Consider the following 23321-nt stretch of genomic DNA (forward strand, 5'->3'; position numbering starts at 1 on the left):
CCTTTGCTGCTAAATGGAAGTCAGCTCTTAAACCCAGATAAAACCCCAGAGGGGGTTTTGGGTTTTTTTGTTCATTTGTTTTGTTTTAAATCTGGAATTATTTTTGCAAGCTTYAAGTTCCCACCTACGTGGGAATATGCACTCCCATAAGTATTTGTGGTACAGATAAAAAGCCAGGCCACTTCCCTTCCTTTTCTGGATACTGCCTTTTGCATYTATCAGCATGAGCTTCCTGGAGCAGCGCACTCTATCAGACACTCAGGCTAAGACTGTTATCCGCGCTGTCCAAGTCTTTCTCTGCACCACTGCTTGCCCAAGTCTGCTCTTCCAGAGTTTAATATTACGTGGCTTGTTTCCCCCGCAGTAGCATCACCTTCAACTCGGCTACATGACAATGAAATATGTTGCACTGGGAACCCAGTCAAAAATCCTGGTCACAGGAAACAAGGAAACAGTCCTCTTGGTCTTCCCTTGACCTTCATGCCATCGATAAGTTTAGTGGATAACCTGCAGAAATTTAGCTCTCTGTCAGGGGCTTCCAAGTTTGGCAGTGGCAGTGCCCTCCACAGAATGACAGAACCACAGGATGGTTGAGGTTGGAAGGGACCTCTAGAGATCATCCAGTCCAACCCCCTGCTCCAGCAGGGACAGCCAGAGCACGGGGCACAGGTTGGGAAGATCTCCAGAGAAGGAGACTCCACAGCCCGCCCAGGCAAACTGTGCCAGGGCTTGGCACCCCCACAGTGAAGAAGCTCTTTCTCACATGAAACACCAAAAAAAAAATAAAAATAAAAATAAAAATAATTAGAAAAAGAAGAAAACATCCTCCTCCCCGTCTGAAGATTCACTCTGTGCCTATACATTAGCCCTATGCTAGAAAAAAGGTATTTAAGAAGATAATATGGCCAAAGTGGGCAAGAGGAGAGAGAAAAAATCCTCTCAAAAAGTATTTTAGATGAGTGAAACAAGCACTTCCTAAAGCACAAATATTCTGGGGGCTGCTTTGCTTTATGCTGAGCTCCTGCACTGCTGTGCAGATAAAGTCTGATGAATGAGGGGCCTCTAACCAGCAGGAGGAATAAGGGATATAGATAAACGGAACTATAGAGTGTCGGGAAAAACTRTTAGAGATAACTGCTGCACGAGGAACTTGCTGCAAAGGTTTCTTTGAAGAGAAGCACAGATCACCTGAGCCTCCTACCTTAATCAGTACCGGCGTTTTATACAAGCTACGCATATAAAATATGTCAATAATTTGGAGAATCTACAGGGAGAATTTGGAAATTTTGCATAAAAGAGATTAAAGAAGTTAGATTCCTGTCCACATCTGCTTCTACAGATATAATGACCCTCTCAAAGGAAAACAGAGAAGGGAATTTAAAATTTGAAATAACTTCACCCTATGCCCATGCGCTTCGACAGCTTGCTGGCTACGCAGAGATTTCTCATTAAAGCCCATTTTTTTTAGGCCAAAGGAGMAGGCAACTTCAGCCTTGCAGAGGGTTTCAAAGCAGTCTTCTCAGTTTCCCTTAATTCAAGCTGAGTTTTAAAATTRATTTGTAACATTTCACAGGCTACCTGAAATTATTTAAATTCCTCATTTCGCCATTGTCATTTCTCAGAAGGGCGTGTGTTTTTATTTACTTTACTTACAATGACATTCAGTATTATATTCTCAAATCTCATATTTGAATCAAGAGGAACATAAACAACTTTCTTCTTTGAACAGAAATAGGTAAGACTGAATATGGGTAGACTTGCAGAAAAATGTCTATCCAACAACATTTTCAAATGAAAAATCTCAATAGGATGAATATTTAGCAAGTACATTGTCATACTCAGTCATGAGCAAAGMTACAGAAAATATGGCATTCATAATGCCCATAAAATCTAACAATCAACATACAGTCTAAAAGAGGTTCTGTAACATATTTCGTAAAATCATGGCTTAAAACAAGGCATTTTTTTCTGTTTAATAGGTCCATCGTTAATTCATAAAACAAGGCATTTTTATTCTGTTTAATAGGTCCATCGTTTGTATTCAAATTTTGACTTTTTATTTTTTGAGAAAATCCAAATTTCAACTTTTATTTCTTGGACAAACCTACAGTAAAAAGAGAACAAATCTCTCTGGATTTGAGTCAGAGAGAAATCTGAACCTCATCTTCCAAAAGTAATTTGGGAAGTTTATTTGGGCATTCATTTATACCAAACTTTTTTCCTGCTTGCGTTGTTCCACACAGCTTCTGAGACCCAAAACATCTAATATGATGTTTGGTTTTGGCTAGGGAGATTCTAGCTTTATTTTACTTGACTTTTCATTATGGAAAAAGAGGAGTATAGGAAGCTACGGACATTTCTGCACTTAAAATAGAGAAAAGCTAAGTAATATTCCACTCTAAAAGGTGTATTTCAAAAACATTTCATTAGCAATCTCTTGTGAGCTGGCAACTGCCCTTGGATGTGGAATAAACCCAACATCTGGGGTTAGATTTACAGTATCTGATGGGGCACGGAGGGGAGCTAGAATGATGCTCACCAGAAAGAAATTCACCCAGGCTTTTCAGTTGAACAGCCTGCTGATTTTCCACATCCTCATCCGTTTGATCTTCTATTTAAAAGAAATCAGTTTCCTCCATCTATGTCTTAATCCCCAGAAAACGCCAAAAGCTCCACTACACACATACCCTGTAGGGTACTGCAGTTAACAGCAAACATTTATTTCGTTCAACTACCAGCGCTTAATCTACCAGCAAAATCAGCATCATTAGTTTAAGCATCCACATTTTGCTCAGACAATAGCAAATTTTAGATTAAAGGTCCAATTATTTGCTCATAAAGTCCTATTACAGGCATGTCCTCCTAAGCAGAGTGTGTATTAATCAGCAAGGGCCTTTCTTCCCTGACCAGCCTAATTCCAAAGGGTATCACATGCCCTTCTAAACAGCACATCCAAACTGCAGGGAAGGGCACTGTGCAAAACCCTCCGGAATAAATGTGCCCAGCTCATGTCCATTAACACTAATCCCAGCCACTCTTCCCAGCAAATAATATTGATAATACCGGCTTTGGTGGCCATTAGTAAAGTCGATTTTGGTTTTTTTTAGATAACCAATAACGTGCCACACATTTATGTGCATATCAAGCTAAAGAGAGTGGTCTGAAAGAAGCAAATRTCCTGACAAATAACCAAGTGACACAAGACAGAGCTGCATAATATTAGGAAAAGGGACTGAGGAGTTAAGGGCACAAGTTTAGGCTGAGGACTAGTAAAAAGACGTGGGAGCCAAGCTATTCTAGTTACCCCAATGACTGCTTTTTATTTATATTATAACACTACAACATATTTTAAAAATCTCAGGATTTCTAAAGAATTTTATAGGCAACCTTCTCCTAGTACCAGTAAAGATGAACTTCATTGGGGTCGAAGTTTGCTACAGATGCGCTTCAGAAAATTTTTCAAAAAAGAAGGCTGCTCTATCAATATTATTTCTTTTGACATATAGATAATTAAGAATGCMCTTTAGCCATTAATTCTTCTTAAAAATATCTGCAATTTCTTAAATTTCAGGTTTAACCTAGCATGTATTTGTCTGTGCTGTGAATAGACGTCTCAGCCTGCAATACAGCTCCCTACTTCCTCCCCTATTCAGTACCTCCTTACGTCAAACTGCAACGGCCCCAAGAGTCACAGAGRAAATATTAATTCCTGGATGTCTATGTCCCAACCTGGGATTAAAAGCGAGCGGTAAATGTAWGAAGGAAGTGATTTTCCAAAGGGCCAGAGCGAATTTGTGCTTTATTTGGATAAATTATAAGATACTGGCCTTTAAAAAAAGGAAACACTCCCTTGACAATGTGTTTGCAGGCACTGATTTGGTAAGAATACAAATACTGCTTTCTTCTGTATGGTGACAGGTCAGGCTTGTCAATTTGACAGGTCATTTGTGAACACAGCTGGGGACCTCCAAGAAAATCCTCAAAAGCAGATAGCGGTGGCAATTGCACAAGAGTCAGTCTTGGGCTTAGGGAGTCAAATGTGTAAAGTCTCAGCTTAAGAGCCCAAGCCCGAGCCAGCTTTAAACAAGAGCAGGGACTTCTTGCAAAAAACAAGCTGCACCAACCCTAATGGCAGATTTTCTCTCCAGCACCAGTGACTTGCTGTCCCCAAGGCAGACAAAAGCTTTCTGCTGGGCAAGCAACATGCAGTGAAAGCTTATTATATATAATATTTAGAATTTTACCTTTCCCTCCTGCATTAATTGCACTCGAAGGTATTAAAAAAATCTTGCTTTTTTAATACAAAATAGGGTGAAAAAAGAGCACTTTTCCCCGATAGTCAACTCTAAAATACTAAATACCTGCAACACACAAAGCCTCTGGTGATGCAGCTCAGCCTAACTACTGCATTAACATTCCCTGGGATGAGCGACAGGAATCACTCATGCATTAACCATGGCTTCACCCACGTGAATTCCCGAGTAGAGCGAAGCATCCTGCGCACATAGGACACAACCACCACAGCGTTTTCTCAAGAGCAGGTACATTAAAACATCACAGGCTGCAATATGCTCCATTACAGCACTCCAGCTTCTCTCTTATGAAGCATTTATTCAATAGCTTGCAGGCTCATCAAAACTGAGGTGTCTGTTGCAGGCTACGGCTCCTTAGAAAGCTAAAAAATGAAAAAGTAGCATATYGGTCATTTCTCCAGAAATTCCTTAGGAAAAAAATGTGTCTACTTCCCTGACTACTTATGCACCTTTTCATTTGTAAAAAAACTCACCCGCTTTGCAGAAGACTAAAACACTTSTACTTTGAGAAGAGGACTGAGATTTAGCAGAGGAATCAAAGCAGCACATCACCCGAATCTGTGCAAGTCTGGCCAGGACAGTAGCTCTAGCAAGGCCCTTTTCAATGACACCCATAACTTAGGGCATGATTTGCCTTGCAGTTGCTTCTCTTGACAGTCCTGGGTCACTTAAGGGACTTAAGCAGGTGAAAACGTAAGTACTTTCACAGCGAGTAGCTTGGAGCCCAAATATAAGGCCTGAGAAAGTGGGGTTGAGGACTGATGCAATGAAAGAGCCAGGGCAACAGAGGGGAGAGCAAGATGGGCCACATTCCTATCAGAGGGGAAGRGGGCTGAAACTAGAAATTTCTGAATCTCTACTAGCAAATACCTGTGAAATCCACCGGAAAAATTCACACTGCATTTTCACTTCCAACAACTACCCCACGCTGCAGTTACAAACCTCTTAAGTGAATTATTTACACCACTATCCCTACTCAAACAACTTGGGCAATGCTTCGTTTCCGTAAGATAAAAACACTCTCGTGCTTCAACACGCAGAGCTGCAGGGAGAGTAGGACATGGCAGCAAGAGAGGCTTGTGCCTCACAGTTCATGCTGAGATTCGCGGGTTATGATTCATGGTTCAAATCAATCTCCCCGAGCAGTCACAGATCCAATGATGCTCATTTTCTGACAGCTGAAGACAGCACCGATCAGCAGAGCCTTGATTCTACCCACACTGCTACAGCGAGCAGCTATAAACAAAGTCAAAGAGAGAGTAAATCTGAATATTGGCACACTAAAAGCACCGCAACCAGTTCTGATGAAGTTACATGTCCTGGCTACACAGGACATGCTTCATGTGGCGATGCTTCAGCACAGCACGAGCAGAACAGTTCAGGAGGTTGCTCAAAACCAACATGTGATCCCTGCATCAGACCCCGTGCTGGAAAAATAAACACCAGAGGGAAGAGTCGTTCATTCAGACTGGTCCAGAACGGGAGGGGGAAAATGGTGGGAAAAGGAGAGAGGGGAAGAATCTGAGCACATAATTATTGACTTTATRAGGATGCATACACAGGTAGAAGCCATACCGAGATTTTTTTTTCCATGCACCCTTAATTCTGTTTTGCTCCCCTGTTAGCTGCTTGACTAGTCTGTCACAATTTTCAGCTATTTTTTAAATATTACAGACAAGCAATACAGCGTGTATCTGTGTGTCAGAAAGAAATAAGAATAAGRATATAATGCAGTGCAATCTAGTGAAAAATATTCATGTTTCGTACAGCAGGTAGTTGGTGGGTTCTGTGACCATACAGTACCTCTTGAAAAACAGCATTATCAAATACATATTTAACTCTTAACTGATTCAGATAACAGGTTACACTACCATATGGTAGCATAAACATTTTACAGCAGTGCAATCTTGCAAGTTCTTGCCATTTGCAATGAATATTCTTCACAACACAACATCTGGTGCTGGCTTCATTTTTACACTGAAAGCACTATGAGAATTTATAAATACAAGGTATGGCCTTATTATTGACTGATCTTTCTGACTCTTCACCTGCATTTTTCACACCTGTGCAATATTTTTACCATTTATTATTTTAAAATAGTTACTTTACATACTCAGAGCTTCACAGAGCTTCAATACACCCTCACAAGGCTGGATAACATTCAAAAAAAAAAAAAATCTCAAAATTATTCCATTGATTTATGCTTGGGGGAATTGGGGAATTAAAAAAAAAATCATCAATTTTATGGCTGCTGGCTTTCTCTATGAAGAAACAATCCGGGCTTCCTTTCACACATTTCTGGCACTACAACATCCATCATCTATTTGACTTTAATTAAGTATACATAAAAATTAATATTTTCCTCTTTGGAGAATTATTCCCAAGTGATGTCTAGCAGAAAATACAAACCCAAAGCCTCATTTAATTCACCTACTCCAGGTTTCTATYTGGCTCACAAGGCATAATCGGAATTGCAAGTGGATTTAGAGAGACCATGAGAAAGAAGAAAACTCACCATTCTAACTACTTCAGGGTAAGTCTGCTCTGTCAAACAGCCTCTGCTTATTGTAATGTAGTCCACCAGTTCATTAAGAGTGGAGCGCTTGTATTCTTTCATTTTAAGGTCTGAAAGCGTGTCCATGAAGTCAAAAATGACACAGCACTGTTGAAGTTTCTTTAGGAACAGTTCAGGCTGCTCTGAAGATGGAACGTCTATGGAAGAAGAAAGGAGAGCTTTGTGAGTCTGGCATCTCTTTATACATAAACAGGAATTCCATTTGAAGATCGGTTTCAAAGGAAATCAGCATTCACACAATATTCGTAAAACACAGCTCAGAGTAACAAATGAACCCCTCAGCAGGAATCTAATATTATTTACTGTATAAGATCTTGATTATCATGGCACAACAGTGACTYAAATAGCTGTTCTTAAGAAAATAAGGTTCTCCCCAAAAAGGCCAGGCTTAGGTAAAGAACACAAATGCAACCACATTTAAGTCTTGATTCTAGAAGACACCACTAATTTCACTGGGAGCTGACATTCATCAGCTTCCACCCAGGATAAGAGCCTTCGTTACCATATACCCTGGAGAAGGAAGAAAGAACTGTCACATATATCAAGCTTTATTAATTTATATTTCCAAAAATACTGCATCACTTACGACTCTATAGGAATACATACATTTAAACTATAGTTCCACAAACAAGTTTGCAGCCTCGGTGCTTACCCCCACATTGATTATTTCTGTAATAAAATCAACTGTAATTTTTCTAAAAGATGATGTCAATCACCTGCTCCATTGCATACATATATATTCATAATAAAATTTTCTCATAAAATAMTATGTGTTTGACCAATACAGTAAACAGAAGGTACTACTTGCCTTTTTTCTTGTTTTTGTTTTTAGCTCTATTTTCTAAATTCTTGTATTTCTTAAGACTTGTACATGTTACGATAAAAGCCAACAAAAGGCACAGAGTTTGTTGAGTTAGGAATATGTGATAAACACCAGAAGTTGACGAATTTTCAGTAGTTTCAAGGATAAAAGACCCTGAATCTGTTTTAACTAAAACCATGTTCCAAAGAGCTATTAATTTCATGTCTGCAAGATCTGTGAAATACTACAAGGTCACTGCATAAAAACGTAATTTTACAAAGTACTGATGGAGATGTGAGGACCCCGAGACACTTCACATCCACTYTCCACACTGCACCATCACCGAAATGAATAAATACGGATCGCAGGACACATAAATATTCCATGTGCTTTTTGATCTGACATGGTAAAGCACAAGTGTATATTTAACCTTCCTTTGCTTACAGCAATGTGACAGTTATGGGATTCAATGGGTTATCCGACCACTTCCACAAAGAACACGATCCAAGAGCAAGTTGAATGGGCAATACAGGCAGCCCGCACTAATCTCACATTCATTAGGCTGAACTCTGTAACAGCTGCGACCAAGGAAAGAAGTGGGGTGGTGGTGACACTCGACATCACATTCCTTTTAATTGTCCATCCCACATTCCTTTTAATTGTCCATCCCACATTCCCAGAGGCTTTATCCATCCGTGGCTCAGAAGATGCAAGGAACGTGGCCACGTAGAGCTCCAGCAAGAACAGCTCTGAAGGAGGCGAGTTCCCTTTGGGAAAAGAGCAGGGATTGAGGATGGCTCTTCCCAAAGCCCAGAAGGAAGACAGAGTCATTTCCCCTCATCCAGGGAAGAAAAAGCCACCCTTAGGAGTGTCCAGTCCACAGCACTAACCAGTCTGAAGCCCTGCAGGAGATCCCAGGCCCTCTCTTCCACTCACCGGCATCCCRTGCTACAGAATCAGCAATCAATGAACAAGCAGTTAGCAATTTCCTCCAAAAGAAATACTGCAAATACGAAACGGAAAAGAGATGCAAGTGCAAATGTTTGCTTTTCAAGAAGAGTATTATGTTTAATTAGAACGTACGCTCTTCCTCACGCTATCCATAATTCACCATCTAACTGCACACAAAAAATTACGCTTATATAACATCATAGCTTTTCTTGATACCATTTAAATGTTGAAGTTTTCTGTAGCTTGAATGCTTTTACTTTGGCTGTCAAGGTAAGCACATCCAAGAACACACTACACAAAGCTTGTTCAAATAAAAATGCAGGCAAAAATCACATGGAAATCCACGGGGATTCAATTCAAAGCAAGTTACACCACAGTAAAAGGCCTCACGTTTAGGCCCATTTTAAGCTTGTATCAGCATCAAATACAAAATAATTAAAGCATTAAAATAATTCATAAAACCCTGAGGCTTCTCCCCTTCCCCCTTAGAAAGCTAAGGGTGTGGGGAGAGAAATAAAAAATGTAATTAAATTCTTCTCAAGAGAAACTACCGAATGAATATGAGATGAAATCCAGGCTAGTCTTATCAGGAACAAAACAAAACACTGCTCTGGTCAGGTCTGCTTTCCAGCGTGATGTTTGCAAGAAATTTCATGCAATAATATTTTTAATTGTTGTGGGGAATTGCAGGTCTCTTGGGAATAGGGTAAAACCTGAGGTGTCGTTTTTCCCTACTTGCCAGCAGGAAGCGTCTCAGAGGATACAGTTTTTGTGGGGACGCAGGGACAGGATACGCTCAGCAGGGGAAGAGGACAGCAAAAATATCCAAAAAAGCCATTTTCCATGTTGCCAATATTTCCACAAAGACCAATTCTGAGTATTTTCCTTATTCCTTTAACGCCTCTTTCACAGAGGTACAGACCTAGCACAGCGAGTGATGCCCAGCTCATTACAGATGTCCACAATTAGCTGATGAAAACCAGCTAATCACCATGATCTCAGCAGAAGGATGCTCAGGAATTTCCGTGAATTCTGCCCCCTTTTTCTCTTGCGTTAACAAGCAGCCCAACATTTAGGCCCTAAAATTTAATAACTCTCAATATTACCATTGTACTTGCTCCTGGTTAAAAGAGGGAGCCGTGCAACTGTTGTAATAAGTATTCTCAATATATACATAGATTTCAATAATCTATACAAATAAAATCACAATGGCATGATTAAGTGACATGTGGATTTCTATACAGAGCACATGAGAGAATATATTACTAAAAACTGAATTTAAAGGAGAGCTGACTTCTGCCTGGATGAAATTCTTCTCATTTTCAGAAAAGAAAGATCTGCTTTACACGTTAATTGTCAGGTTTCCTTTTGCCCACTGGAAACCCAGTACAAAGTTTGATACGCACAGAATATACAAAGGAAGGATCAGTGAGAGCAAGTAGCGATAAATCCAGAAAATAAGCACTACAGCTGCAAGAAAAAGTCATGCAACTGCAGACATAAGGGGAAAAAGGCCTAGAATTAGAATGAAGCACAACAAATGTTGCAGATTATAAACAAAATGTTAAGTAAAAACATGCTATGCCCACCCATTCTACCCTTCACCCAAATACACGCTTTCAGAGCACTTATTAATAACAACTTGCTTACTAAAACAATGTCAAAGTAACTATCCAGCATATAAATTACTGCTATTAATTAACTTGAAGACAAAGTTTCGCATAGAAAAAATGCATTATCATCTTGCTCTTTAGCAAAAATAGCCAGTATTTGATTAAACATGAAAAATATAAACATGTACTAAAATCAAAATAGTACATCCAAACGGAAGGACAGACATTAACATTCCTTTTTTGCTTGCATTTGTTTGAGACCTTGCTTATAATTTCCAGAAAACTCTGTATTACTCACTTCCCCATCAACGGAGATTGTTTCTTATATTGTTTCCCTACCAATTTAATGAGGTTTTAATTCCCCGATTCTGCTTCAATTTCATTATCTTCCAGATATTTTCTAAGGCTGGAATTATGATATTGCTACTTAAGTAAAATGTCCTTGTCTCTACAAAGCCCTAAATTAACCAAAACGAAAAACCCAAATAAAGAAAGAAACACCCCAAAACCCAGCAATGTCTTGCTGAGTCAAATCAAGGGCTCTCCAAGCCCAATATTCTCTAACAGCGGACAAACACCGCATGACTTAAAGAGAACAGGTCACTCTCCACGTGCATGTTTTCTTGCCCAAAATTGCAGATAAGCACCCTGAACACCAAACTGAGGACCAAACATGCTACTCAGAGCATTAGAATTGCTCCTGGATGACCAAACAGTGACTAAACTGGCATCGCAGACTTCAGATGCAATGGACTCAAGTTGCACATCAAAAGGCAGTTTTTGCTAAATTTCCACCATCCAAAGATCTGAAAATCTTTTTTCCTCCTTTCTTCAACATGGCCAGTTTATAGACACTTTGTAATGTTAATTCTGCCATATGGAAAGGAAGAAAATCTGGAATACTCAGCAGCCATCTAACGAACCACGTGATGAGGGTCAGCATTATTTGGGTGTACGTTCCCAGTTTGGTGCTGCCTTTCTGCAAGGAGGACTGGTTGGGTGGAATCTTGCTGGAAACAAGTTTTCTCAAAGAAATTTCTGGTGCCCATAGGGAATGGATGAAGTTTTTTGCCACTCCAAAGCCACCAGGTTAAATTCAATCAACTACGGAAGAAGGACCTACCTGCACAGACTAAGGAGGCAGAGTTGTGCATTAATCACCATTTCCTTATCTGTCCTCACAGACCACTATGAAGTTGCCATTTATAAGAAACTAATATTTTAGTTTTTATTCAGACAGAATTTTGCAAACCTGAATTAAAAAGCCTTTTTTTTGGTCTTCTCTGAGATGCTCAAAGAGAACCTCTACCAAAATCCTGCTCAAAACTTCAGCCAACTCAAGGCCCATCACACATGCTCCATCACACAACAGGCTCCACTTTTCATAGAAGAACATTGTCTTAAGAGGCCCGAGAGGTAACAAATGCTTTCCCTCACTTTCTTACATATAGTTCTTCAGAAAAATAATCACTATCCTGCTTCATTCATTTAATTTCCATGACTGGCTGTCAACACTATGAATGTGCTGTGGAGTCAGTGATCATTCATGTATTAATAGGTGCTTTCTTGAGTGCTGTTTCACCAACTCGTTTCTTACACATCATAATTACCCAGGCAGGACAGCATTTAGACATCGTGTTCCACACATATGAAGTCTAACTAGTACTGACATTGTTCACCCAGCAATAAATACAGTGGGACAAACTCAAGCTGACTTTCATGAGGGAACACCAAAAGAAATACACACACGTTGGCATATTAATGTTTCCAGCAGTTTCAAAACCCGTGGTTAGCAGAATCCCATGGGATGTGCTCCAGTGTTTTTTCCGATAACCAGTGTCTCTCTAGAGAATCCATCACAAAATTGAGACTTTCTTCCCAAACACAAAGCTCTCCCTGATCAAACTGAAGAAGCTGTCACCATGCGGGAGTCTCCTGGGGAGTTCCCTAGGGATTTTGGATCCCGTATTTCCCATCTTGTTTGTGGATACTCCCTGATCCTCTTCACGGGGCTCTTCCACAGGCACCATTTTGGCAGTCTGAGAAGAGTGGTCCAAAAGTGGTGTAGATGTTTTGTTTTATTTGAGTGTGTATGGAACAGAATTACAAGAAACCAAGGATATCTCTCACAAATGTACATTGTGGCATGTACAGTGCCACATTTTCACAGCACAGTTATACTTAGAAATATATATATTAAACCAATTCTTTCTTTCCTCACACACGTAAAAAGCTTATGGACTTCAGCCTCTAGATAGAATATAGAGATAAGGGCTACTCTTTGCTTCAGCAAAGGCCAACAGTAAGAGCAAAATGACAATAAAAAGAATTTGAAATGTCAATAGAAAGAGTGTTTTTTAAAACTATACTTTTCATTTTAAGTTTATGAATCTTCTGACAAATTTTGCCTACTTGCACATTATGCATGGGATAGGCCACAGTTCAGGCCTCCGTCCACACAGAGGCCTCTCACGGTGGCCAAGCCACCAAAGAGAGAAGAGATTCCTTTAGGCTGTGCTTTTGTCAATCTATGACCAACCAAATCACGGGCTACACGAACCCCATCACCTATGATGTGGTCACCTTTCCCTTTGGACACCGACCAAAAGCAGACGCTCATCTGCCAAAGCTCTGGGTGAGCCACACTGAACATCCGCACGTGCTGCAGAAGGACCATGTTGCTGCAAAATAGCACTGTGGATACATCACCTCCCAGCACCTGCAGAACACCTCGGGTATCCTAGGTTTTGCTAAAAGGAAAATCAGAAGAGGTGGAAGGAGAGGAAAAGTCAGCTATGAATATTGTGAGGGGAAGGGAAGAGAGTGGGAATGCAAGGAAGGCAGAGGCAAAGCAAAGAGAAAGCATCAGACTGGGAGAAATGGAGTGAGGCAGGACACAGATGAACTTGGAAAGGGCTGAGGGAAAAATGCCCAGGGAAAAAGTACAGAAGGAAAACAGGGAATGTTTTAAAAAGGAAAGAAAAGGAGCCACAAGTGCTTAAGGGAAACAGTAATGAATGATTAGTGGTTAGGACAGCTAGGGGCTGGATTCAATCAGGGGGATTCCTGACACACCGCGACATCTTTAATACAACCCTTCACAATACGTAGGGCGAGTTCTGTCTTGACATGAAATTCAAACTTATTTTTTGGCCCCGAGTTGATCATAGATTTTGTGTTTGCCTTCTTTCTCTTCCCACCTGTTTTACAAGCATTTCCAAAACAATGATTAGGGATTTTTCGTTTTTAAGGGGAGAAAAAGCTGGCAAATATACATATAAATGTTATTTCCATTTCCTAAATGGAATACGTGGCATCAGATCCCCAAATGAGACAAAAATACTTTGCCGAAGCACTGAGATTTATTGTGGCCAATTTTCCTGGACTAACTCAAGTTTCTTTTACACTGTCTCAGAAAGCTTATGCTACTTGTATTAAATAGGTTATTGTAGAACTGCACTTTGCAAAGTGAAGCAGAGCTCCTTCGAATGAGCCAAAGTCACCAGGTTTGCTGACCTGTCACCAGGGAGAGCTGCTGCCCATAACTGTCCTGTCACTTGAAGGCACTGAGCTAAGGTACCGAAGGGATGATGAGGACACCTTTGCCACATCCCTTCAGGGTAACCTCCCACCATAAGGTAAAAACACAATTGCTTCTTTCCAAGGTGCTCTCAAAGTGAAAAAGCAATAGGGAACGGATTCTTTTAAGTGTAAAAATACCCTAAAAACTAAAGTACTCAAAATTTTAAGAGTATGTCTCACCACAAATGCAATACTCTGTAAGAAAAATATCTTTGTCCTTTGACTTCTTGACCCTACAACATGAGGAACCGGTGTCTCTCCTTCTACCTTCATTTGATTCAAGCTAGTTTCATCTCTGTATGTGGTATCTCCTTTGGGGTAACTTGTAGTCGCTTTGGCCAAGTACCACCTTTACTGTCACTTTTTGCCTCTGGTATTACATGAGTTTGCGCTTAAATCCACAGTGTCGGTCTCTAACAAGAAGACTCTAAACTAGAATTCTAGTTCTAGATTCTAAATTCTAAATCTAAAGATTCTAAACTAGAGATTCCTGATCTACATCTTTCAACAACTGAAATTACAACATCAAGTTTTGCCCTGCCATTTTTGATGTTTACCTTTGAAATGTGATCATTCTTTGATGTTTTAGGAATCTCTTTAAAAGAAGAAAATAGGTTTATGCCTTAAAAAAGAAAATTTCTTCACAAGTATTTTCTGATTTACAGAATTGTTCCCTCCTATGTTCTCTAGCTCATTTCCCAGCCCTGGTTTCCTGAAGCAGATGACCAAATGCTGGTCCTGTGGGGCACCTTCATATGTTGTCTTAATTTTACTCACCTAGATTGACCATTTGATAATTGCTGAAATCATTTTCTGCCCAACATAAAACAGGCTTGCAGGAAAAGCTACATTTCATCAATGTTAAACTCGGGGTTTTCAGTACATGTTTGAAAAGTCAAAGCTACAAACAGAGCAAAAGGYGAAATAAGCTGAATTTGACAATCAAATTCCTTTCTACTTGCTCAGTTCCTCTGCCCTAAAACACATTACCAACACCAGAGCCAAGAGCACCATGCAATGCATGCAGAGATGCGTCCTCTTCCAAGCGATTTCTCCAATTCTGAAAGGCAAGCAAGGGGACACAGGTCCCCTGTTCCAGCCTGCTCTTTTCCTCTTTCTTTCCAGGCAATCTCTAGGAGCACCGTCCTCTTGGACCGATTCTTATCACATCACAAAACCCGTTCTCTTTTACCACATGACATGAGAGGTTTTTGTTCTGTGATGACTGTCAAAAGTAAGAATACAAACATAACACTGCATTCTTACAGCTACTATTCACTGTAACTGCAGTCATAAGGCAGTTCAGGACTTGCGTTAGAATGTGTTTGTTTGGTACGTTAAGTACATAATGAAATCATGATAAAAACTGTGTAGCTGTACATGCTCCCTGGAAGAAGGCAAAAATTACACCTTGCTTTCTCAAGTGCTCTGAAACTGCCACGCGCCCAAATCAACATTTGGGATATTCATTTTGTTCACACGAAAGGACTGCTGACTTGCCCTGTGAAATTTATTCAAAAGCACTCAGATGTTTGCAAAGAATTGAACCGACAGTACTGAAAACCCAAGCATAACTCTCAGTTACAAGCACTAGGAGAGCTACTCTGCCTGATCCTGATGCTTGTATCAGAAATCAACTGAGTACTTCATTTGTCAATGATCCAAAGTAACTGAAAGCWATTTTATCTAGAAAATCCATTCATTCAAGAGATGAGGCCAATATTAAGAGAAAAAAATTTAAACTTACTAACCTGAGTAATATAAACACATATAAAGTATAAGCTTATATAAGGAACAGTTTAATTGAACTCTGAAAGACACACGTCCTAATTTCTTGTCATTTGGTAGCACAGCCATCTATCTTTAGCCAAGAACATATTCTATTTCTGCTAATTTATCAAAATAGTCTCTCAACACTTTCCAGTAACGCACTAAGCAATTTGTCCGTCGTGTGTTGGCTTTCTCATCCTCTCCACAGAGGGGGAAATGTGCTCGATGGAGTAAGAATTTAATGGCACTATATACACAATACAAGGCGTCGTGTCCAGGTATGAAAAAGGGCAAGATTTAATAAGCACATTTTGACATTATGATGGAAAGTGAGGAAGAAAGATGAGAGAAGTGCATCCTGCAGGCCCCGAAAGGATCCCTTGAAAGGCTTCTTTAGCAACACAGCTTTCCTCTTCCTGCACATGCTCCAGCAAAATTCTTGGTTTGGAACTTTATTATTCATTTAGTCTTTTAAATACTACAAATTCTGCCCACTGAGCTCTCTGAGATTGGAATTAAAATTTTTATCAATTATAATTTGATGTAACACCAATATGTTATATCAAAATCAAACTGGGGTCCAATTTGGGAGGAAAGGTGGCAGCGTGTCCCTTGGGAACACTTCACTAGGGATCCGCGTCTCCCGGGCTCTGACAATGTGACCCTCACACGTCCCTCATGAACTGCTCAAASCCCAGGCAGGCCCATCCCGACCTACACGTGGGACTCCCATCTCCTTGGGAATAGAGAACGTGGAAAGCAGTGCTCAGGGCTGCTCTGTGCATCCACACCAGKCCCTCTCGGAGCCATTTCCCTTGCACGAGGCTTGCGAGCAGTCAGGCTCAACCAGCTCCTCTTCACATATGGTCAGCTCTAAGGCTCAGACTATGTGATTCAGTACCTTATGGCAATAAGTCCAATYAGCTAGGCTGTTCATCAAGGGAATGTCCTGTCACATATTGCCAAGCCAAGTAGATCTGTCTGAATGACAAAAACAAGCAAACAACAAATCTCCTTCAGTATTTCCTTTTGCAATTTTTGTAGAGTGCTCCACATTCACTGGTACCCAAAAGTATATCCCCACAGTGGCTCATTTCTACAGCAACCCTCTCTAGGTTGTGGAGGATGTGCAACAATTCCACAAGAGGGAGAAAACACAACATTTATCATCTTTGCTACTTTGCAATATTCCCCAGTAATCAGTCAAGTTACTCTACGTTATGCTGGGTAATTTATGTTATCGGCATTACCATTATATGGAAAATATAAACCATCCCTTTAAAAATTCTAGCTCTAGAGAGCCAAGACCTCATTTATGAATATCTGTATCTGTCTAAAGAACAACCCTTATCAAAACCTTGCATTACCATAATACCTATGGAAGCTTTTTCATATTATCTTTACTTCCGACCTCTTCAGAAAGCGCTAAATAATAAAAAAGGCAGCTTATTTCCACATAACACACTCACCTGCAGGCACGTATGTCAATCACTGCGTTTCTGGTCCCTCAGAAGTGCTGCTATCACTCAAATGTATCTGACAATCATCAGGCCCTGGCACCTGAAGTGAATTTCCCTAGAGATTATTTATCCACTCTGCAATATAACCAGCAGTCTGCAAATAATTGACCCATTCCAAATGAAAAGTTTTATAATAATAACTTGTTAAGATCCATAAGCCAATAGAAGACATTAAAAAAATATAGTCAAGGCTATCACTCAACCAAAATTAAACCAAAGACAACACTTGCTGCGTATCAAAAATCACTCAACAAAACTTCACTAGTTTAAATTATTACAATTAACAAGACATAACTGGTTTATTTAATTAAATATAATTAATTTTTTTCCTCTGTTGTTACCAAACTTTGCTCTTCAACTGCTTCTGTCTATCTCCCTCCAAAATATTCCTTAGTGAAGTTGCTTTTATACTGGCGATCAGCCTGAAATCAAATTGTCAACAATATTCACCCTTAGCTATACAGTGGTCATAAATGTCATCTTCAGTTAACACTCTGCCCTTACTGTAATCAGAGCGTTGCACAAGTTTCTTGGGAGACAGATGCCACCACTGCACTAACTGGCAGCAAGCTCACTGCTGGCTAATCATGAAAAGGAATCTTATCACTTATATATCCCACTAAAAATTAACAGAGAAGAAACTCAGCAGGAAGGTGTATTTTACAGACTTGGCCATATTAGAGGTAAAGTCTGAAAGTGCCCCTTCATTTCCAAATACATCCAAMGTCATCCAAATACACTGCTAGTGAATTACCATAATTTTTAAAGGACATCTTACGGTCTTTACAGCTACAGAGCACTGATCAAGAAGACACATATAGTTGAGCAAACATGCTTTGCATCTGACCACATGAACAGATATCACACATTCTCTTACTTGATCACAGATTTGGGGATGTAGCAGACTCATTATCAGAGCAGCAGGAAGAACTCTAGACTAACCCGCATGCTCTGCGTATTTAAAAAAAAAAATGGAAAAAATATAAACATTCTCCAATTTTACCTCAGTGTTAATAAATAGGACTTCATTGCCTTCAACTTTTTCATGGAATATCAAATTCCCTAACACATTATTAAATAATATTACAAATAGAACATKCCATTCACAATTTTAAAGAAGTATTTTAAGTAATCATCTCCGCTGGAGTGAAGTTTATCGACAGAAGGCACCGACAGCATCCTGCATCCTCTAACCACTCTCTATCAGTTCATGCTCTATCAGCGGGCACACACACACACAGAGGGCCTTTTCTCAGCCCTATAGCCCCTGTGCACTCCAAGTAGGTCAGCCACGAACAAAAGAGTTTTAAACTGCACCAACCTACAGCAGCTTCAGCGTCCTACAGAAATGACAAAGGACTGTGGAAACCAGTGCAGCCACAGGACAAAGTTATAACTGCAAAGTTCAGTCCTCAGCATCAGCCTCATCTGTTGTGGGAACACCACTCAGTTATTTGGTCTCAGGAATTCAGGCAGAAGTCAATAGGTCCCCTTCCAGCAAACCTACTGAAGGAGCAATTCCTTTGTGGAAGGATTCTCCTTTCTCTGGGAAAAGCACTGAGGAGTCAGTCTTGAACAGAATATCCAAAAAGCCAGCAAGCTTTATACTCACTCCTTGCCTTTTAGAGAACGTTACAGCTTGTTTCATCTTGGTATCRATGCCAGTATTACCCCTCTCGTGAACAGGGAGGGAAGAAGCCAGCTTGGATGTTCCTTCTGCATCAAGCTGGAGGCCTCGAAGTTGCAGGGTCAGATTTGGTATCAATTCCTGCTGTTCCTTTGGGCTGCTTGTACCTTTCTCCTTTTCTGCAGGTCTCTCTGCACCATGTCTGCACGGCTCCGTTGGGCAGCTCGCCTCTCGAGTTGCTCCTCTCGCTCTGTAGCCAAAGACGGTTTCCAGAACAGCCCCCACTTCTCCAAATGCCAGCTATTTATACCTAGGCTGCAGTCCTGTGCCGGATGCTGCTAATTGGGCCCTTAGTCACAACGGGAAAAGTAACCAAGATGAGTAACTCTTTCTGAGCTGCTGCCCAGGGTGATCCGTAAACCTCAGACCAGCGCTTCACCTGAACCACGAAACTTCCAGGGAATTCGTTCACGTGCAATGTGAGCCAGAGTCCCATACAGTGATCTGTAACGGCTGAGGTCCTAAAATCCACTGACAAGGCACTACTTAAACTCGTAGGTAGCTGCAGCACTAAGGAGCAGCTGTCTGTTTATTCACCAGGTGTTTTTGGCGTGTGTTACCCAGACAAACATGTAAACTTGTTAGGAGTTACTCAAAAGAAATTACAGAAAAATCCATGTAATTTTTAATAAGTGAAACAAAGTTAGAGAAAAACAGAAATACAAGCAACCAATTCTGAAACAGGTGTTTTTCTACAGCCTTCTTTCTTATATACATAAGCCAGATGGTTTTACAATACTACTAGCCAAGTCCATAAGATACAAAATATTGTTTCAGACAACTCAGAATGTCCTTTCCAGCTCTTCTTTTTCTGTCTACCCACAGTGGCAGAAATGAAAAAAAAATTAGGTCCTGTGAAAGCAAGCCAAGCAGCTTTACCAGGAAAACACAGGGAAAGTAAACAACTAAGCAATCTAAATTTAAATAAGCATCTTACTTTTTAGCCATTGTAATACTTTATTATTCTTCTAGAAAGACAAAATCAAATGTTGAGTATTTAAAAAGCATTAATTCAGAAGTACAGGATGTAAATGAAAGAATTAACATTTTAGAATGAGACTCGTTTTTACTAATGAAGACCACAGTCGTTTCATACCAACATAATGAATCTCCTTTAGAAATTCTCAGGTTACCGTGGACGAACATATCAGGCATTTTGGACAATGCAAATGTAGCTATGAGACGAACTAAACATCCTCTGTAAAAACTAACAGCAGAGTTTTAGGCAGAGTAGTAATCCTGGATTCAGTTAAATACTGGCAGGACTAAAACTCTTTGCTGGGACCAAAAAAGAAAAAATAAAATAAAATACTGTTCCACCCCAGAAAACCTGTGTAAGCTGCCAAGAGCAAAGGGAAGGGCCTTCAGCTGCAGAGCATTAAAAAGGCCGTCATAAATATACTTTTTTTTTTTTTTTTTTTTTTAAAGGATGTTTTGGACAACCCACTATCAAGTAGGATGGTGTTGTACTTTATCCAAGCGGACCCAAGAGAACTTGAACTGTGCATATGAGAGGCTGGATGTTTCGATGACGGTTTGTTTTGCTACGCCTTTGGCAGAGAAACTTTTCTCTAGAAATGAAGGCAAAAAGGATCTGCCAAAACACACCAAGTCTCGGAGCCGCCTGCAACACTTCCCCAGTGAAACACCGCTCCGATCCACCCCACGGCATGCCCCTACTTCTCCTTCCTAAATCAGAGGGAACTTATTTGTTTAAAGAAGCAGTTCTGTACAGCTGTGCACAACCACGGTCCAGACTGACGCGGTACAAAGGCAAAGAAAAACTCAAATAAATTATGATATGCACCCTACTATTTTTTCACCCCAATATTTTTTTCCCCTCCTTAACCTGGGTTCAAATGCCTGGTGCCTGAGAAGCAGCAAGGGGTGCCAGCTTCTGCAAGGATAACCTGAGTCAGAGCACAGCGAGATTCCCAGCCCAATTCCAGCTGGGATGCCCCTGAGGAATCCTGCATCCTCCCTGCACCTCAGAGTCCCAAAGGCCCTCTGCCCAGGAGGGTGTTTTGGCCATGGCGGCAGCGGACGGGCCTCCCGGTGATGGACAAGCCCGCCRGGTCTGTCCTCTCCTCCTGCACAGCTTCCCGCTACCCACGCACAAGGCAGAGCGAGGAGGTGGGAAAAGGCGCCTTGCGGCATTAAGGGGACAACAGCAAAGGGAGAAAGGCGCTGGAGAAGGAGACTTCAGGTGGATGTGAGCACGTGGAAATGCCTACACTGACACAGACTCGGGCGCTGCCTCCAAACCCACCCGCCATTTACCCTTCGCAAGCTTGGAAATCCAACCAATGAGGAATGATTAGATGGTGCACAAGTTTAGGGGTGTTTGTTAACCTTCAAAAAAACAAATTAAGTATTTTTGTAAAATAAAGTACCTCGTGAATAAATTTTTGCCCACAAACAATGTTTATCATCATTTCTTCACATCCTCACTATCACGCAGTAATGGAATACTCGGTASTGCCTGATCTTCGCAATCCCTGATATTTTTTTTCATATTATTAAGCACTAGGAGATCCTCCAAGTTAAAAAAAAAATGAGGAAAATAAGTGGTTTAGATATGAGAGCAAGCTCAGGTAGCAGGAACCGCTTATGTGCAGTAGCATTTCCCTCCTCATTGGCAGGATAAATTTGCTCAAACAGAGCTCTGCTTTTCAGACGCCTTCTGGTATGGGGCCGGCTGCGATAGCTCCCGGTGGCCCTGCAAGGCAGATAACCCGGCTCTCCTTAGGAACAGGTCTTTCCAGTTCCTCCTCCTTCCCAATTGATTCTGCATGTGAGCGGCAACTTCCTCTTGGTTTTCCCCCTTCAATGATCATCCCACCTTCTGAGTACTTACCAAGTTTCCATTAAAAGGTGCCATTAACCCTTAAAAGTAATAAAAATAAAAGAATGAAAGTCTTTAAATCTTTAAACTTTAAAAAAAAACTTTTTTCTTAAAATATTTAATAAAAAAATAAACTAGTATCTGCAAGAAGAGGATTTTAGAGAGGAAAATTTTAGAACTATTTGAAAAGGAATAAAAATCAACCCCCCAAACTGACAACTGGAAGATCTGTTTAAATTATAATAAATTAAACTTCTAAACTTTTCTGCATGTCCAAAGGGTAGACTATACACGCTAACAGATGGTCAACAAAATTACTGCTGGATTGGTACTGGTAAGCTTCATGCACTACAAGTGTTTTATTACATATAATAAACTACACTGATGTCCACTCTTAAACTAAATAAAATGTCTTTTTCTTTTTTTCTCCTATGAAACTGGTTAAAAAGATAGGACTGGATTTATAACCTTCACATAAAAATTTGGAAAACCGGAGTTCTCCCTCATCTTTGAAAGTCAATTCTGCCTTTATTCTGCACGTAATCCTCTACTTCCAACTGGAAGAAAATCAACTTGAGTCCTGGCATGTCCACTGACAACTGCAAATGGGTCTTAATTGAAATAAGACTTGTGAAAAAATACACAGCAATCTCGCTTTTCAATTAAAATACAAATATATCCCATGTGAYATCAAAACTGCCTACATAAACAATTATATTTAAACTTCTTCAATACCACATTACAGTYCCTCTAAACATCACTGAACATACTGATTATAACATACGTGCTATTTAAGATTACCATATAACTCACCGGCCAGAGTAACTGACATCATTAACACAGACTTCCCTTTTCATGCCTACCTCGAAAATTCAGCAGTCCTTGGGCAAACCTCAACCAGACAAAAGCACTAAAAATGATTCTGAGTAACACCAAAACAGACCTTAACATTAAAAGGTAGGAAAACCTGTAACAACACAGATGCTGATCTTATACTTCTACAGGTCTCTCAAGGCCAGAACTCTGAATACATCATCAGGTCTTAATTTAATTCCCCACTCACTGTATCAAAAATTTTATAGTATGTATGCAAACAGAAGGCAGTAAGAGTATAATATCAACTTCCCTAAGAGTCCAATGTTTTGCTACACTAAGTGTTGAAAGAATATTTTTAAATGACACCCGTCAACAAAAGTTTACTGCTGCTAAGAAAGGATATCAGTTATAAACCAAGAAATATCATACTCAAAATTCAGGCAAACCCAAAGCATAAGCAGTATAGGGAACGCAAACTGTAGCAGAAAGCTACCTTTTGACTGCGCATGAAGAATCCCAAGTGCTCAATAACATCAAAGCCATTTTTWAAATACGTAAGAAAGCACAGTTAGAATATGTGTATTATTTTTCAGATCTCTTTTAAAGAGCCTTACCTTCATAATAATGCCCACAGGATTAACGCTGCTGCCTTCCATTAATGTGTCTCTGTAAAGCACAGCCCTCCTCTCAACATGAGTGCTTACGGAAGGTATGCTAAGTAGCCAAACACACTCTACCTAGTGAATTATATTCATAACTGAACGGTGATTAACACGAAGCAAGCTCACACAAACAGCACTGCAAATCACTCTTTGTAAATAGCCAATCGCTGACACCAAAACGTTCA

At 40.2% G+C, this 23321-nt stretch overlaps 1 protein-coding gene across 1 annotated transcript in view; it reads right to left on the minus strand.

The window, feature by feature from the left end:
* PPP2R5E (protein phosphatase 2 regulatory subunit B'epsilon) overlaps positions 1 to 23321 on the minus strand; it is a 62582-nt gene that overhangs the window by 21659 nt on the left and 17602 nt on the right. The window contains exon 2 of the mRNA XM_026053730.1: positions 6829 to 7025. Within this exon, the coding sequence (XP_025909515.1) occupies positions 6829 to 7025 (197 nt within the window). The remainder of the gene's footprint in view (positions 1 to 6828; positions 7026 to 23321) is intronic.

Source organism: Nothoprocta perdicaria, unplaced genomic scaffold, assembly GCF_003342845.1.
Source record: "Nothoprocta perdicaria isolate Ctin4 unplaced genomic scaffold, notPer1 scaffold_118, whole genome shotgun sequence".
Classification (NCBI taxonomy): domain Eukaryota; kingdom Metazoa; phylum Chordata; class Aves; order Tinamiformes; family Tinamidae; genus Nothoprocta; species Nothoprocta perdicaria.